This window comes from Entamoeba invadens (genome assembly GCF_000330505.1).
Source record: "Entamoeba invadens IP1 unplaced genomic scaffold scaff_1105074724503, whole genome shotgun sequence".
NCBI lineage: Eukaryota > Evosea > Mastigamoebida > Endamoebidae > Entamoeba > Entamoeba invadens.
The window spans coordinates 83,708-101,648 of record NW_004440361.1 but is presented as its reverse complement, the minus strand read 5'-3'; the positions used below and the strand labels follow the sequence as shown (position 1 = coordinate 101,648).

Here is a 17,941-nt window from a genome sequence, read left to right as displayed (position 1 = left end):
TCCTTGAAGTGTATTTTGTGAGTCAGAAGAAGTTGTTTATGACTCACAATGTTTCATGAATTGTTCAAAACTTAAATGTATCAATTTAAATAACAACAAAACAATATTTGGGAATGATGTTTTCGAGGGTTGTGTGTCACTTGAATCGATACTTTTTGAAAATCAAAAGTTAAAAACTTATAGTGGAGAAGTTAGCTACACGTTTTATAACCAATTTAAAAAGAAGCAAATTATTTGTGAAAACATTAAAGTAAAATGCAACGATTTAATGACATTCGGAATTGATATTTTAAAATTTCAAAAAGTTCATAGCATTGATGAAGGAGCATTTTTTAACAACACAACAATCACTGAAATTGAAATACCAAATAATATTACTGCAATTGGAAATTTTTGTTTTGTTTGTGCAACTAAACTTGAAAGAGTCGTATTACCATTATCAATAACAGGAACTCCCTCCTTTTTGTTTTGATAATTGTGTGTCGTTAAAAATAATTAATTTGGAACATATTAAGAAAATTGGGATGGGGTGTTTCGACAATACCAAGTTTGAAAATATGGTATTTATGCAAATAAGAACAAATTAATTAATTCACAATAAAAAATTTGGTTTTTTATCGTGAATATTTATGATGTAAAAACAAATAAAATATAACATTTGGTTATCATAAATATCAACAGTTATAAACATACAATATATATTCAGTTATTGATAAACAAACGTTATTTGTTTTTTTGTGTTTGTTTATATATATATCATTTAACAATAATATATTATAGATAATCATTTATTTATTTATTATAATAGAACATTAATATGTTAAACATATAAGAAATAAGTGAAATGAATTTATTTGGTGACATAAAATGTAAATTGGTTAATATATTATTTGTATTATTATTTTTTGTATTATGTTTGTTTTTTTTTATTAAAAAAATATTTGATTATATTGTCTTAAAAAATATTGTTAATTTTAAATAAAAAATAGTAAATTATTCATTAAATAATTTATAAAATAAAACTAATTTCATTGTGATTTTGTTTGTTGATTTTAAGTGTGGTTTAATTTTTCAGAACTAAAATTAACACAAAAAATGGAAATACATCCAATTGAAATATTAAAAATTGTGATGATTGGCAATGTGTATGTTGGCAAATCGTCCATCGTACATCGGTATCAATGGGGAAATAATGAAGCACCAGTGTGGTATTGGTGTTGATTTTGAAATAAAAAATGTTGAAGTTAATGGAAATCCATATAAACTCCACATATACGATACTGGTGTGTTTCTATTTTTGTAACAATAATATTAACATCAAGCTGGACAAGAAAGATTTCGTTGTATTTCATGCCGTTATTTTGCAAAAGCGGAAATTTGCTTGGGTTTGTTCTAATTCTTTTAATTTTAATAAAAGTAATGTACAGTTGTTTTCGATCCATTTGAAGTAAGTTCATTTGAGGCAGTGAGTAGTTGGGTGGATGAAGTAAAAAACAGTTGTGGTGATAGTTGTTACTTTGTAATAGTGTGCAACAAAATTGATCTGAAAAATCCACTCATCACGAAAGAAATTGCTCAACAAATGTGTGTGAAGATGTGTCTCCCTTTGATGTTTTGTTCTGCAAAAAGTGGGGATGGAGTGAATGAAATATTTGATTATGCTGTTAAAAGTGTACTTGAAAACAGAATGAAAACTCGTAATAATAATAAAACTGTATCTAAGACAATGCATGATGAAAAACAAAATAAAAATTATATTTCATGGTGTTTGACAGTCTGAACTTGTTTTTAGTTGGATACTGATTTTATTAAATATAATTTAAAGATAAATTATGCATTTTTGCTTTAATTTGTTTAAATCATCAAAATAGCAATAAAATTCAAAACATTTAAAATCACAATTACAACATTAATTTATTTTATGTTTTCAATGTGTGTAATCAGTAAAGTCAAACCCATTTTAAGCTGTTTTAACAATAATGAGTTATCTCAAAAATAACAATTTTAGCCAATATATTGAAAACTGCTATATTATTTAAAAATGCCTGCTCTAAAGAAAACACAAATAACTACATTTAAATACTTTTGAATGGTTTGGATTTTTAAATCTTAAAATGTTTTATAATTATAATTTTGAACATATGTTTGTTGTTTGTTTTACATATACAAGATATAAATATTATAATTTTTGGGTGTTATACATAACTTATTTATTCATATTTACTCAATTACAGGTATATTGTTTATTGTATGTTAAATATAATAATTATTTAACATGCAAAAAATAATATCATCATTTATATGGTATTATTAATGTAAAATTAATATAATGTTGTGTATGAAAAATACAAAATCAAAATGTTCTTTGTTAAATATTGGTATATTGTTTAGTAAAAAAAATCAACAAATATTATTTTAATATAAAAAACCAAAATAAAATTATTTTTTTAATACAAAACGATTAAATAAACGAGTGAATAATGAATTTATTATAAAACCTTTTACTCACAAAAAAATTCTATTTTATCGAGTTTATCACACTCGAAAATAGTGTTCAATTGAAGGTCTTTTAAGTTTGCTGGCAAAGTAATTGAACTGAGGTTTCTACACATTTTAAAGCATTCATTTCCAATATAGGTCACACAATTTGACATTTCAATTAAATTGAGTTTACTACATCCATAAAAGCACTTCTTTTTAAGTTTTGATACGCCACTGGGAATTCGAATTTCTTCGAGTAATGCACAGTGTTCAAAACAACTCTCTTCAATTGATGTGATGTTCAATGGCAGCCTTATGTCTTTGAGTTTATAACAATTTTGAAAACAAAATCCACACAACACAATGACGCTGTTTGGCAACTCTATTTCCCTCAAGTTCGAGCAATTTGAAAAACAGCACTCCCCAAGTTCAGAAACACTTTCAGGGATTTTGATGTTATCGAGTGTAACATGCCCATAATACGCGTCTTCTCCAACAGTTGCAACTCCAGGTGGAACAACATCGCCGTATTTCAAGCGGTCACCCTCCCCATAGACAATGTTCTTGAAAACAAAATTCAAAGACTTCTTTATAACGGACGTTTTGTAATCGACTTCGTACCAGATCACCACGCGGAAGAAATTCACTTTGGAAATATTGGGGGTCACAAGAGAGTCGTCCCAAACTTTGTTCATAAAGGCTTCTTCGTTTTTTGACCATATGTTGAGAGTTTCGATTCGTGGAAAATACTTCAGTGTTTTTGGTGTAAGAGGAATAGGGTTGAAATGAAACTTTGTGATGTTTCCCATGAACTTTCGACAAACAGTCTCAAGTGTAAAAAAGTCGTGTATTTGATCAAAGTACTTGGACACAATCATAATATGAAACCCATCAAGACGTTTTGGCATTGTAATTTTTATGCAATAATAATAATTTAAATTATTGTAAAACTTCAAAAATGAGTGTTTATTTAAATTAAATAAGTTTAAAATTAATAAGAAAACTACTTATTTGAGTTATTAATATTTATATCATAAACTATAAATTTCAACATTCTCAATAAATGTAAATTTTAATTAAATTTTAATTCATTGTTTGTAATTCCAATAAAAACAAATTTTAATTAATTTTTATGAACTGAATAAAATTGATTTAATCATAAACTGTCGAATAATCATGTTATTTAAATTAAACAAAAAATATAAAATTGCAAATTACATTTTAATGTACATAAAATAACAGACAAAATATAAATTTATATTAAATAATAAAACTGTGATAATTAATATAATTTGAATTGTTGATGAAATATTTAAAAACGTTATGTATAACAATGATCATATAAACAAATAACACATTTTTGTGAATGGTTTAAAACAGATCACCAAATCCTCCAAACGCGCTTTCGTCAACAAGTTCTTCTTTAATTTCGACAATAACATTTTTAAATGGAATTCCAAACCTTTCACAAAACTGTGACGTCAAGCATATGCATCCATCAAACGCATTTGATTTGATGTATTTAAGTTGTGATGATAAGTTCAATTCTTTTAGACGTTTGCAGTTGTAAAAAGCATTTTTTGAAATGTACTGAACGCCTTGACAATCACCAACTTTTGTAGTTTTTCACATTCAGAAAAAGCTTCACTTTCGATGTATATTAACGTAGACGGAAATTCGACTTCTTTTAATTCAAATTTCTGTTTAAAAAGAGATTCACCAATTTTAGTGATATTACCACCAATAACAACTTTTTCCAAGAACCAACACGATTTGAATATGTTATTGTTGATGGTGTTTTTGTCTCCTCCTAAAGTGACAGTTTTAAGAGACATACACCCTTCAAATGTAACACTTTTTACCATATCATTGTGAAAAGTCACTTCTTCAAGTTTGTTGCAATTAACCAAAATATTTCCCATCTCACTAACTGCCTGTGGTATTTCAATGTGAGTAATTGGCGTGTTTGAGAAACATAAGTAACCAAGTCGTGTTGTTTGTGTGTTGATGTCAATTTGTGTGATGTTAATTCCTTTAAGTGCACTATTTCCATACTTAACAACATTTTCTAAATGAATTTGAGAGAGACTGCCGCATTCTTCAAAAGCTGATTCGCCAAGTTCGGTGATGTGATTGGTGTTTTTAATTGATGAAAGTGCGATACACCCATAAAACATCTTTTCTGGTAGAACTTCAATGTTTGTTGGCAATGTGACGGACAGCAGAGAAGTTGCTGACATAAACATCTTTATACCAAAATTCGTAATAATTGTTTCTTTATTATACGTTTTTTCATTTATATCTACTAATTCTTTTATCACATCATTCGGAAAAACAATTTCGTTCAAATTGCAATGTGAAAAGCATGACATTTCAAATTCTGTTGTTAATTCTACATTAATTGTGCCAAGTTGTTTACAATTTTTAAAACACGACTTGCCGATTTGTTTGATATACTTTGTATCAATATGTGAAAGTACTCCACAATTTTTAAAGCACTTCTTTCCAAGTTTCGTGACGTTTTTTGGAAGTGACAAAGTACTTAATGACACGCAATTTTCAAATGCTAAATCTCCAAGTTCACAAATAGTGTTTGAAAGATCAATTTGCGTGAGAGAAGAACAATTTAAGAAACACGAATCACCGATTTTGGTGATAGTTACAGGTATCACAATTTTTTTGAGTCTTTCGCAACAACAAAACGTGTTGTTCAACTCACAAATTGTTTGATTAAAAGTAACTGCTGTAAGCTCTTTGCAATTATCAAACAACCAATTTGCCACTTTGTAATTATCAGGAATAACAAAAGATGTGGGATGGAATTTATATAACACATCTCCACCCACTTCTTTTAGATTTTTTAATTCCGAAAATTTGTTATTGACTTCAACATCTCCAAAACAGCTGTCGTCTAATGTTTGAATTGTAGTTGGCAATTTTATCTCTTTTAAATCACTGCATTCAACAAAACATTTTGCACCAATTCTTGTCAGGTGTGGTGGTAAATTGATTTTTGTCAAAAAAGTGCATTCACAGAACATTTCATCTCCAAATTCAGACAAACTGTTTGGAAGTTCAACAAGTTCGACACGGGCATTTTTGAATATCCCTATGCCGAAATCAGTCACGCTTTCATGTACAATAACAGTCTTCCAATTGCACTCAGCAAAAGCATAATCATCCATCTTTGTGATGGTATTAGGCACTTCATATTTTCCTTTTCCTGATGAATAAAAGAGGTATTCAGGAAGTGTGGTGATATCACTTGAAAATTCGACTTTAGTAAGTTCCGTGCAGTTTACAAAAAGTCCACAGTGAAGATATGTCACAAGTGATGGTATCACAAGATCTCTCAAATTGTAGACATATGTGAACGCCGCACTTAGTTTCGTAAGGTGTGAAGGGAGGTACAAATGCTCTACCATGTTACAACACTCAAACGTCGACCTTCCAATCTCCACTACACTTTGTGGGATGTTAATTGTCTTTGCATTACACAACTCTAAACACCATTTTGAAAGACTTTGAACACCATCGGGGATAGTCACAATATCATCATCATTGTATCCACTGTAACATATTCTGTGATATGTCGTAGGAAATGCTCTATCTAAAATATCACAAAGCGTTTTTTCTTCAAAATCAGAAGATTTCAATTTGGTTTTAAACTCAACTTGATGCGATGTAATGTTTAAGTTTGTAAATAATAAATCGTTTTTTGTATACAAATGAAGTGTGTTCAAATTTGGAAAAAAACGTCTTGTTTTTGGTGTGAGAGATATGGGGTTATAATGAAATTTTGCCATATTATTGGCATACTTCTTGCATACAAATTCAATGTTAATGAAGTCATTAATGGTCTTAAACTGTTGAGAAATGATCATCATGGAATAGCCGTCAATAATACCCATCACTCACTACTTTGATAATTCAAGTTTTACATTTCAATTGTTTGTAATAAAATATTAATTGTTAATTTCTTATCATTTCGAATAAAAATTAAAATGGTTTGAAGCTTGATTCAACGAGAAAATTGTTTTTATAATAATATTATATAATAGAATAATAATTATCATTGATATTATAAAAGTTTCGAACTTAAATTATTCAAATTAAATAAATAAAAAAAAATTAAAAACATTAAAGAAATTGTGTTTGAATATAAAATACATTATTATAATATATAATATAATAATATAGTTATTTTACTAATAAATATAAATTTGTTATAATAAAATTAATTATTAACAATAAACACAATTCCATAAAAATAGGTTAAATGAATGCATTATATTATTGTTTTTCAAATATCCATAAGTAAATACTAATATAGTAAACTAGTGATTCAATATATTATAATAAATTTCCAATTTCTTCATTGGCATTTGATCCAAATTAATCTCTGCGTCCCACCTTTCATCCTTTCTTATTGCTAAGAAAAATGCTCGAAGTTGTTGTTGATTTGCACATTTGAGGTTTTCTTCTATTTTTCTTTTGTATTCTTTTGTTCGATTTTCAGTCCGACAATCACCAAAATAGAAAGGGTCGATCAGTTTTTCGATTGGTACTGTTTGAATTTCGTCAATTTTTTGAATGAAAGAAATTATTGAACGAAAAGCGTCAACCCATTTGTCTTTATAAAATGACGAAAAATAATTTTTGTTTGTCGCAATTTTAATGTTATGCTCGACAAAGGAGTTAAACACCTTGACAAGATCATTGGGAACAATGTTATGAAAGTGAAAAGTAACATCATTACATGCAAAACATTCATCTGCCAATTTATTAATAACGCATGTATATAAAGTCATCTTATACTTCTCAATAAACGGAATGCTTTTGTTCCACAAAACACGCCAATAAGCCATATTGTACACTTGAATAAAATAAATTTATTATTTTATTCAAGTGTTTTTAACCAAACATTATTTATTATTTTTTTTAAATAAAAAAACAAAATAATATTAAAAATTTTAATAAAAATTTTAATGTGAAATAGAGTATACTAATTATTAATTTTCCATTTTTGAAACGTGCAAAAGTTAATTTTGCACTTAATATATATACATATATTTCATAAAACCAACATAAACAATGAACCATCAATTAAAAAATCAGAGTTAGGCTTTGTCGTAACAATTGGAATTGCCTTGTCATATACTTTCACATGAACTTCACTCATCATATTTTTTGAACCTGTCGTACTGCCGAAACAGTACTGTCAATACTTTTTATATTTATTAAATTTTAAATTTAAATAATTTTTAAAAATTATGGGTTATATTGTTTAATATGACTAACTTTTAGTTTTATTATTATTTATTGATAAATAAATATGAAATGAAATTAATTATAAAATAATTATAATGATTTACATCTATTATAAAAAAATTGCTAATAAGGTTTTTGTTGATAATAAAAACTGTATAATTTCCATTCATGTTATATTTTGACAAATATTGTTTATTAAAAAACCTATTTTATTATACTATGTAAATTGGTTTGTGTTTTTGGTTTTATATTTAAAATGTTTTACTTGTTGTTTATGATTGTTTGAAATAATAAAATTTTGATACAACAAGTTCAAAATTTTAACTACGTTTAAAACAATCAACATAGAGGAGTATCTATTCGCGATTCATTTTTGTATAATTTTTAAAATATAACTCAAAAAACCTTTTAACTTGTTTTTTTTTACAAATAAAAGTGATAATGATCAAACAAAAAAAATATAAAAACTTAACATATATTTTATATTAAAATGTTTAAATAAAGTTTCTTTAGACATGATGGATTTTTAAGTATAATAATAATGTACAATATATTTTGTCTTTATTTTGTATTAAATTAAAAAATTCTCTCTCGTCATTATAAACAACAATTATAATAACAAATGTCGAACATTGAAAAAAATAATGACAAAATTATTAAAATTAAATATATAGAAATTTCAACAATAATAAAAATATGTTACTTATGATTGCTTATTAATATGTTATTTTGTTAATAATCAATTTTTACAATTAACCATTTGTAAAACAATTTAAACCCTCTAGACTTTAAAATAATATTAAATCAACAATTTTTCAATTCTTTGAACCGCTTCATTGATTGTAATTCTTTTTTCCATCTGTGTAGACCAACAGTTCGAAATAATATCATATTGTTCATTGCTCATCATATCGGGTTTTTTAAGACGATTTCCACCCATTACAAATTCTGCAATTTTCCATGGAAATTTAAACTGATCTTTTGAGTAAGGCTCTTTCCATGAAATGACTTCGAACATGGTGATTCCAAATGAATAAACATCAGCAGATTTTTTATACTTCTGTTGTTTAAGAATTTCAGGAGCCATATATATTGGTGTTCCAATTCCTTTAGTGAAAGTCATATTAGTTTGCAGCATACTTACATTTCGACTACTTCCGAAATCAGTCAATTTTGCATTCACTTTTTCTGTAATATCTAAAGAAACAACAAGCAAATTGTCAGGCTTGATGTCTCTGTGTAAAATCCCGTTCTCATGTAAATACTGAATACCTTTAGCACCATCTAATAAAAATTTCAACCTTAACTTTGTATCAATTTCTGCACTCTTCTTGTGTTTGATCAAATCTTGAAGTGACCCATGTGAAGCAATTTCGGTCACCATACACACCTTACTTTCAATAAAAACGGCACCGTAAAAATGGATAATATAATCACTGCGGAATTTGTCTAACATGGAAACTTCTTTTTCAAATTCTTCAAGTCCACTTTCATAATTATCAAGTTGTTTCATTCTTTTGATGGCAACTGTATTTCCTCTGTATTTTCCTTTGTAAACAATTCCAAACGAACCTTCGCCAAGTTTCTCATCTTCTTCAAGTTCTCTGTAATTTAATTTAGTTGTTTGTTCAGTCTCCATTTCAATTTGTATTTTTGCGTTTTCAATAGTTCCTGTTGTTAGATTTAATGAAGTAATCATCACATCCTCCTTTGTAGTACAAGTACACAACGGCTTGATAAATATTTCAAATTCGCAAGCATATCCAGGCTTGAGAGACACGATGGAAGGTACTGTTCTAATTTCATAATAATCGCACCCATTCATCACACTGAATTGTACTTTCAAGTTGTTTTTAGAATTGTTTCCAACACATACCAAATCTCTTGTTTCTTTGTCCACTTTAATTAATTCGTTGTTATCTAAATCAAATTTTAGTGTTGTTTTGTTCGAGACAAGATTTTCGCTTAATTTCATCATCTCAATGTTTGACCGACTCATCTTGAAGTTGCAAATGTTTTGCTCTTTTTTGGCTATCTTTTTCTTTTGTATCATCGTTATCAATATTATTATTATCACAACAATTAATACGATAACTGTTAATGTGATTGAAATTGGTACTCCAACTACCAACCCATAATTCGTCACTTTGATACAATAATCACCAGCGTCACTTGGTTTGTAATTCTTTTCACATTCAACACATTTCGAGTTGTTAGCAGATTTACAGTATTCAACTTCTTTGTAATACACACATTGTAAATTAACCAACACAAAATCACTTTCTACACACATATTACAACTTAGTGCGTTGTCACACGAAATGCAGTTTTCAGAACAATTCTTGCATTGGTAATTATCTAAGTAATACCCATTTTCACATTGTAAACACCCAATTGATGTTTTTGTTACACAGTTGGTCAAATTGTCGTATGATAAACAGTATTTATTTTCCATTCCAGAAAGTTTGAAATATTCAGTTTTACAAGTTAAACACGAATCACCATCAACACAAGTACCACACGACTCATCACAAGAAATACAATCAGTCTTTTGTTTGTAATATTGGTTTTTGCAAATTGCACATCCACCACCTGTTGGAAGTGTCAAGTCACATTTTGTAAACAAATCGCCAAGTGGTTCACATGTGAAAGCAGATGAAAGGTAATACCCGGGTTGGCATGAAGTACAATATGTTGTGTTGTAACAATTTTTGCAATTTGTAGAACAAAGAAAACACTCACCAGTATTGTAGTAATACCCTTCATTGCATCTCTCACACCCTTTGTTGTTTCTAATATAACATGATACCTCTGCACCTTTCAAGTTTTGTTTGGTGTTTGTCGAATTGGTTTCTTGTTTATCATCATCAAAATTCTCAGAACAATTCCCATTCTTCAATTTAAATGAGTCCAAACACTCAATACATTGCGATTTTATAATTGATGAATATTTACAGTCTTCTATTTGAACTGATGAAAGTGGCAAACAGTAGTCATACTTCCCTTCGTTATTAATTGAGTCGGTCGGATAGAAATTTTCAGTGCACTGTAAACAACGCAGACCATCACTATTGACACAACTCACTTCACTCTTCTCAACACAAAATCCATTTGTTTGAATCACGTAATTCTCGTCACACTTTTTACATTTGCCACCCTCACAATTTTTACAGTTTGGAACTGAACAAGTCACACACTTGCCATCGTGCATTTCCATGTCATCATCAACACATGTTGAACAGAAGTTGTTTAAATATTTCGAACAAGAAATGTCATTGACACACTTCTTGTTTTCCACGTCATATGTATATTGTTGTTTGCATGCGATGATTTCAATGACATTGTTGTAATCGACACATACAGAAGCGTTTTTATTGCATGCGTTACATTGATTATTATATCCAATATAATTGTCATTGACACAGTTATAGACAACATCGTTCCTGATTGTATTACCACTTGAAACCTTCTGACAAGTCACGCCACTGAGTAAATAATTGTCATCACAGTGAATACACACACTTTGGGTTTTGTAATTTCTTTGATATTTGCAATTTGAGACTTTGGTCATGCAATCGGAGTTGACTGATATCTGATGTGCACAGTCACATGACACTTTTGATACTGTTGATGGGGCGTTACAATTGTTTGTTGCAACACATTTGTGTTCAGAAAGGTAATACGACACATCACATCGCAAACACTGCTGATTGGTCAATGCTGTCAAACAGCCAATAGCATTGTTGTCGCACTTTTGTGTTGTTTTGTTGTATATTTGGGAAGATGTGCAGCTCACACACGTTTTTGTTTGAAAAGCTAAAACATATGGAGAATAGCATGAAGTACACACAGGAACACCAACAGATTGCGTTGAACATGTTTGGCAATTGGGCAGATCATTGTAACACTGTTCACAAGAAGTTTCGGTGTTTTTGTAACTACCAGAAGGACAACTCACACACTTCTGACTGGATAAGTAATACGGGTCGTTACATGTCAAACACTCTTTTATTCTTGGATTGCATGTTTTGCAATTTGTATCAATAGTGCTGCAAGGCACGCATACACCAGCACTGTTGGGATAATACCCATTTTCACAATCAACACATTTTCGCGTGAAGTCTGATTTGCATGTTTTGCAATTCAGATCAAATGTTTTGCAAGTGACACACACTTTACTCTTTGTCTCTTCAAACACGTAATTAGTCATACAAGCAGTGCAGATACCACTGGTTTGGTTGCAATTGCCATTACATGTCGAACTACACGATTTGCATTTCTTAGTTGATTCATCGGGATACATCCCACTTGTCTTACATGTCACACACTGCCGTTGGTATGATGAATCACACGTCAGACAATTTGCATCATATGTTGAGCATTTGTCACACACCAAATTGTTTGTTGTGGAAAACACGTAATTTGACAGACACCCAGTACAAAATCCAATTGAGCCACTGCATTGACCTCCACATGTCGAATCACAACTCTGACACATATAATCGCCACTTGTTTTTGGATAAAACATTGAATTGCATTCAACACATTTTCTGGTGAAGTCGGATGAGCAATTTTTGCAATTTGAATCAAACGTAGAACAGGGTTGGCACTTCAAATTATTTGATGAATACAAGACACAATTAGTAATACAAGACTCACAATACCCCGTTTGTGTGTTGCATTTGTCTTTACAAGTGGGGTCGCATAAAACACACGTGCCGGTTGAGTCGGGGTAATACCCATTCACACACTCAATGCATTTCTGTGAAAAGTCTGTCGCGCACTTATTGCAATTAGAATCCATTTGAAAACAATTTTGGCACTTCACATTGTTTGTTTCAAAAAAGACATAGTTGACAGCACATCCAGTGCAATACCCATTCGATGGATTACACTGTCCACCACATGTTGAGTCACACAATTGACATTTAAATGTGGAATTTGGATAATAATTTGAATTGCAGCTAACACACTTTCTTGATGCATCAGATGCACAAATGTTACAATTTGAATCAAAAGTAGAACAAGATTCGCACTTTGTCGAATCGCTTGCTGATACAACGTAATTATTAGCACAATTTGTACATTCGCCAGTTTTCCCGTTGCAATTATCACATCCAGACGGACAAGCAACACATCTGAATGTCGTGGGATTGACATACGTTTGATTCGTACACATCTCACATTTTCGATCTCCGTTTGTTGAACACGTTAAACAGTTTAAATCCAGTGTAGAACAAGCAACACAAGTCTTTGGGTTTGTGTCAGATTTGATATAATTGGTCCCACATCCAGTGCAATAGCCATTAGTTTGATCACACTGTTTGTTACACGAAGAATCGCATGCAACACATCTGTTGTTCACCAAATAGTAACCTGCGTTGCATTGGGTGCACTTTCGTGTGTAATTGGATGCACACGTGTTGCAATTCGGATCAAAATCAGAACACTTTTGACACTTCAAATTGCTTGTCTCATATAAGACGTAATTGGCAGTGCAACCGGTGCAATACCCATTCGTTGGATTACATTGACCACCACACGTCGAGTCACACTCACCACACTTTCCAGACGCTTGGGGATATTTTCCCGTTGAACACGTTGAGCATATTCTGTTTGGTGAATTGTTGCAACTGACACAAGATGTGTCAAAAACACTACAACTGATGCACTTTGTTGATTTTGGTTCTGTGAAGACACTCTGTGTTGAACATGATGTGCAAATTCCGTTTGTCGTGTCACAACTTCCACCGCACGTGGAATCACAACTTTTACATGTATATGTTGTATCGGGGTACATATTAGCTTTGCATGAAATGTAAGTTCTTGAATTATCTGTTGAACACATTTCACAATTCGAGTCAAAATCTTTGCAAGCAACACACGTGTTACTAGGCGGATTTGTAAAAACGTAATTGGAGACACAAGAGGTGCAAATACCAGTCGCAGAATTACACATCGTACAATTACCATTGTTGCAAGGCACGCATACACCAGCACTGTTGGGATAATACCCATTTTCACAATCAACACATTTTCGCGTGAAGTCTGATTTGCACGTTTTGCAGTTGCTGTCAAATGTCTTGCAAGTGACACACACTTTACTCTTTGTCTCTTCAAACACGTAGTTAGTCATACAGGCAGTGCAGATACCACTAGTTTGGTTGCAATTGCCATTACATGTCGAACTACACGATTTGCATTTCTTAGTTGATTCATCGGGATACATCCCACTTGTCTTACATGTCACACACTGCCGTTGGTATGATGAATCACACGTCAGGCAATTTGCATCATATGTTGCGCATTTGTCACACACCAAACTGTTTGTTGTGGAAAACACGTAATTTGATAGACACCCAGTACATTGGCCATTTGTGGTATTGCACTGACTACCACAGGTCGAGTCACAATCACCACATTTATAGCTTTCTGTGGATTTTGGGTATTTACCACTCGAACACAACTCACATTTTCTGGTGAAGTCAGTTGCACATTTCGAGCAGTATGAATCAAATTCAGAACATTTCACACAGACTTTCGATATTGGAGAAGTCACTATGTAATTCAGCAAACACTGCGAACAATATCCACTTGTCGAGTCACACGTATTTGCTTTGCAAGTTGAGTCACACGCCACACACCTTCCATTGAGCAAATAAAACCCACTGTTCTCACGACACGTGATACACTTTCTTTCTCCATTTGAAGCACATGCAACACAGTTTACATCAAAAGTAGAACAGTCGATACATGTTAAGCCTCTTGGTTCGTTGAAGACTTTTCCAGAAACACAACTTGTGCAAATTCCATTTGTTGTGTCACAACTCCCACCACACGAAGCATCACAACTTTTACATTTTCCATTGGAAACATCGGGATACATATTTGTATTGCATGTGGTGCAATTTCTTAGACTTGACGAACTACAAGACACACAATTTGAGTCAAATGAAGTACAACTCAAACACCCAATTTGTTTTGGATCATAAAAAACGTAATTGGCTTTACATTGTGTGCAAATACCATCTGTTCCACACATTGAACACGTTGAGTCACACAACGCACACATTCCATTCGATAAATACGAAACACCACTTTGACACGAAAGACACTTTCTTTCTGTTCTCGAACAACTCAGACAATTCGAATCGAAAGAAGAACAACTTTGACACTGTTTTGGGTTTGATGGGTTGATTGTGTACTGATCACTGATACAAGTCATGCAATTACCCGTTGTGGTGGAACACTTACTTGAACAAGAACTATGGCAATCAATACAACTAAACGGAGAAGAAGGGTTTGGATATTTTCCAGTCAGACATGTTGTGCATTTTCTGATAGTTTGTGAACAGACAGTGCAATACTGATCAAACGAAGAACAAAATTCACATGGAATACTATCCGTTGTATTTTTGGTGTATCCGGTCGCACAAGTCTCACAAATGCCCGTGTTTTTATTGCAATTGTTATATGCACATGTCGTGTCACATTGAGAACATGTGTTTTGTGCGTTTATATAGTAATTTGTATCACAAGACGTACAAACTCGATTTTTGTTGTCTCCACACACATCACAATTTGGATCAAAAGATCTACAAAACTGACATGTTTCGTTGTTAACAGGAAAAGGAACATAATTAGTCGAACAACCATTACAAGTCCCATCGGTGTTGCAAGTTGAACATGTCCAATCACACAATGAACACAAACCACTGGAATTCACATATGAAATACCACTTGTACAAGTCAAACATTTTTCTTCTGTTTGGCTACAAGTTACACAATTTGTGATTTGATTACATTGAGAACACTTTTTATTTATTGGATAATACCCATTATTACATTGTGTACAACCCAATAATACGTTACAATATGTTGAAGCACAATTTGTATCACATGTGACACAAAAAGAACCGACTAGATATGTACCAGTTTTACAAGAAAGACAAGTCGATGAAGACCCAGAACATGTGGCACAATTTGAATCACACGAGACACATACCCCATCGACTAAATAATAACCATCATGACACATATCACATAATGTTGTGTTGGATATGCAATGCCCAGACACACAATTACTACAACTTAGACATTGGTTGTTCCATAAATATCGCTCTCCTTGTACGCATGATAAACAATTTGTTGAATTAGAGATACATGTCTGACATGATGATGAACAAGAAAGACATTCAAATGAAGATATGTAATAACCATCAACACAGTAATAACAATCTGTTGTTTGTGGACCAAAACATGAACTGCAAATGCTTGAACACTTGTAACACTCATTGTTATATAAATAATACCCACGCAAACAATCATAACACAAATTATAATCACAATATCGACAATTTTGTACCCAACACAATTCACAATAACTTGCATCAACGACAAAATACCCCGATTTACAACCTATACAATATTCACCAGTTTCACAATAAACACAGTTAGTTGCACATGGTTGACATGTGTAATTATATTTTCCATGATAAGTGTCAAGATAAAACCCTTCACCACACCAAGAACAATTCGTTCGTTCCGGGCCATTACACCCACCACACTCTGAATGACATTCATAACATACATTATTTGAAAGATAAAATTGATCATTACAATTAGTGCAATTTGTACTTGTACCATCACATGAATAACAATTACTGTTACACTCGAGACAATATCCATTTGACAAATAATACCCCGTTTTACACGACAAACAATTGTTTGGAGCCGTCCCATTACATTTGAAACATTTCGAGTCACATGGCTGACAATATCCATTTGTTAAATAATAATACATTTTACATGATGTGCAATTGTTTTCGTTGACCCCATTACAACGACTACAATTTGAACTGCATTTTAAACAAGATCCACTTAAATAATAATAAAAACTCTTACAATTTATACAATTGTTCGCGCCACTACCATTACATGCATTACAAGTGGGATCACATTTGAGGCAATACCCATTTGACAAGTAATAATATGGTCGACAAGTCAAACAATTGTTGGAATTTATCCCATTGCATACACTACAAGAGTCGTCACATTTAAGACATTCTGAACCTGACAAGAAATATGAGTAAGAACATGTGGTACAAGTTGTAGCATCAGTACAAGAAAAACACGAGAATTTACATAAAAGACATGTACTGGAACCTGAATAGTAATAACCATCGTTGCAGGTATAACAAGCATTATTTGAACCCCCATAACATTCAAGGCAGCCATAAGAACAACTAACACAAGTTGTGTCTCCATATGGATAATATCCCTGTTTACAATAATAACATCCAGTACTCAACCCATTATAACATTCTCCACATGGATTCGCACATGAATTACATGTTGAGTTTCCATTAAGATAATATCCAGGTGTACAAGTGTAACATCCTGTATATGATGCATTAAAACAAGTCTCACACGATGATGAACAAGAAGAACAAGTATTTGACCCAGACAAATAATAATTTGTATTACATGTAAGACACCCAGTTGATGAAGAGTCTAAACAAGTTCCACATGAAAGGTGACAACTTGTACATGTATTTGGGGCTGACATATAATAATTTAAATTACATGTGTTACAATTTGTGTTCTCAGAACCATAACAAGTTGCACAAGCATATGAACATTCATAACATCTGGAAATTTGTGTTAGATAGTACCCATTCCGACAACTGTAACACCCAGAATTTGTCGAATTAAAACAAGTTGCACATGCATATGAACAACTACTGCATTTAGAAACGTCTGTCAAATAATACCCATCATTACACGTATAACATCCAGTGTAAGATGAATTGAAACATGTGGCACAGTATGAATGACATTTAAAGCACGAACCCGAGTCCAAATAATAGCCATCGTTACATTCGGAGCAAAGAATAGTTGTTCCAACACAGAGTTTGCAATTTTCACAAGACCCTTTAGTGGTCTTTTTTTGTTTTGCTACAATTGAATTTTTTGTAATTTGTTTGGTATATGAATAAAAGAGTTCCTGTCTTTGGAGTAATTGTAAGTATTACCAATTTCATCAAATTTCAAAATATAAAAAAATTTTTTGTTGATTGTGACATTGAGTTCAGTATTAAATTCACATTTAATGATAAAACTATCTATGATATTAGGCAACTCAACTTGGTTATAAAAGAGACTCCATTGATATTGAGGTGAACACTTC

The 17,941-nt window shown here is 31.5% G+C and overlaps 4 protein-coding genes across 4 annotated transcripts; 1 reads left to right on the top strand and 3 right to left on the bottom strand.

The window, feature by feature from the left end:
* Positions 1–34: 34 nt before the first annotated feature.
* On the top strand, positions 35–472 carry EIN_272050 (leucine rich repeat containing protein BspA family protein; the record flags this gene model as incomplete). Its single annotated transcript, XM_004256583.1, has 1 exon — positions 35–472. A coding segment is annotated over one exon (438 nt), but the record flags the coding sequence as incomplete, so codon positions are not given.
* Positions 473–2,501: 2,029 nt separating this feature from the next.
* Positions 2,502–3,389, bottom strand: EIN_272040 (hypothetical protein; the record flags this gene model as incomplete). Its single annotated transcript, XM_004256582.1, has 1 exon — positions 2,502–3,389. The coding sequence occupies one exon, from the start codon at positions 3,387–3,389 to the stop codon at positions 2,502–2,504; it is 888 nt and encodes a 295-aa protein (XP_004256630.1).
* A 642-nt stretch (positions 3,390–4,031) lies between these two features.
* On the bottom strand, positions 4,032–6,392 carry EIN_272030 (hypothetical protein; the record flags this gene model as incomplete). The annotated part of the gene is made up of 1 exon (XM_004256581.1): positions 4,032–6,392. One exon carries the CDS (start codon positions 6,390–6,392, stop codon positions 4,032–4,034), a length of 2,361 nt encoding a protein of 786 aa, XP_004256629.1.
* Positions 6,393–8,551: 2,159 nt separating this feature from the next.
* On the bottom strand, positions 8,552–17,937 carry EIN_272020 (protein kinase domain containing protein; the record flags this gene model as incomplete). Its single annotated transcript, XM_004256580.1, has 2 exons — positions 8,552–17,762; positions 17,894–17,937. Coding segments are annotated over 2 exons (9,255 nt in total), but the record flags the coding sequence as incomplete, so codon positions are not given.
* Positions 17,938–17,941: the final 4 nt, after the last annotated feature.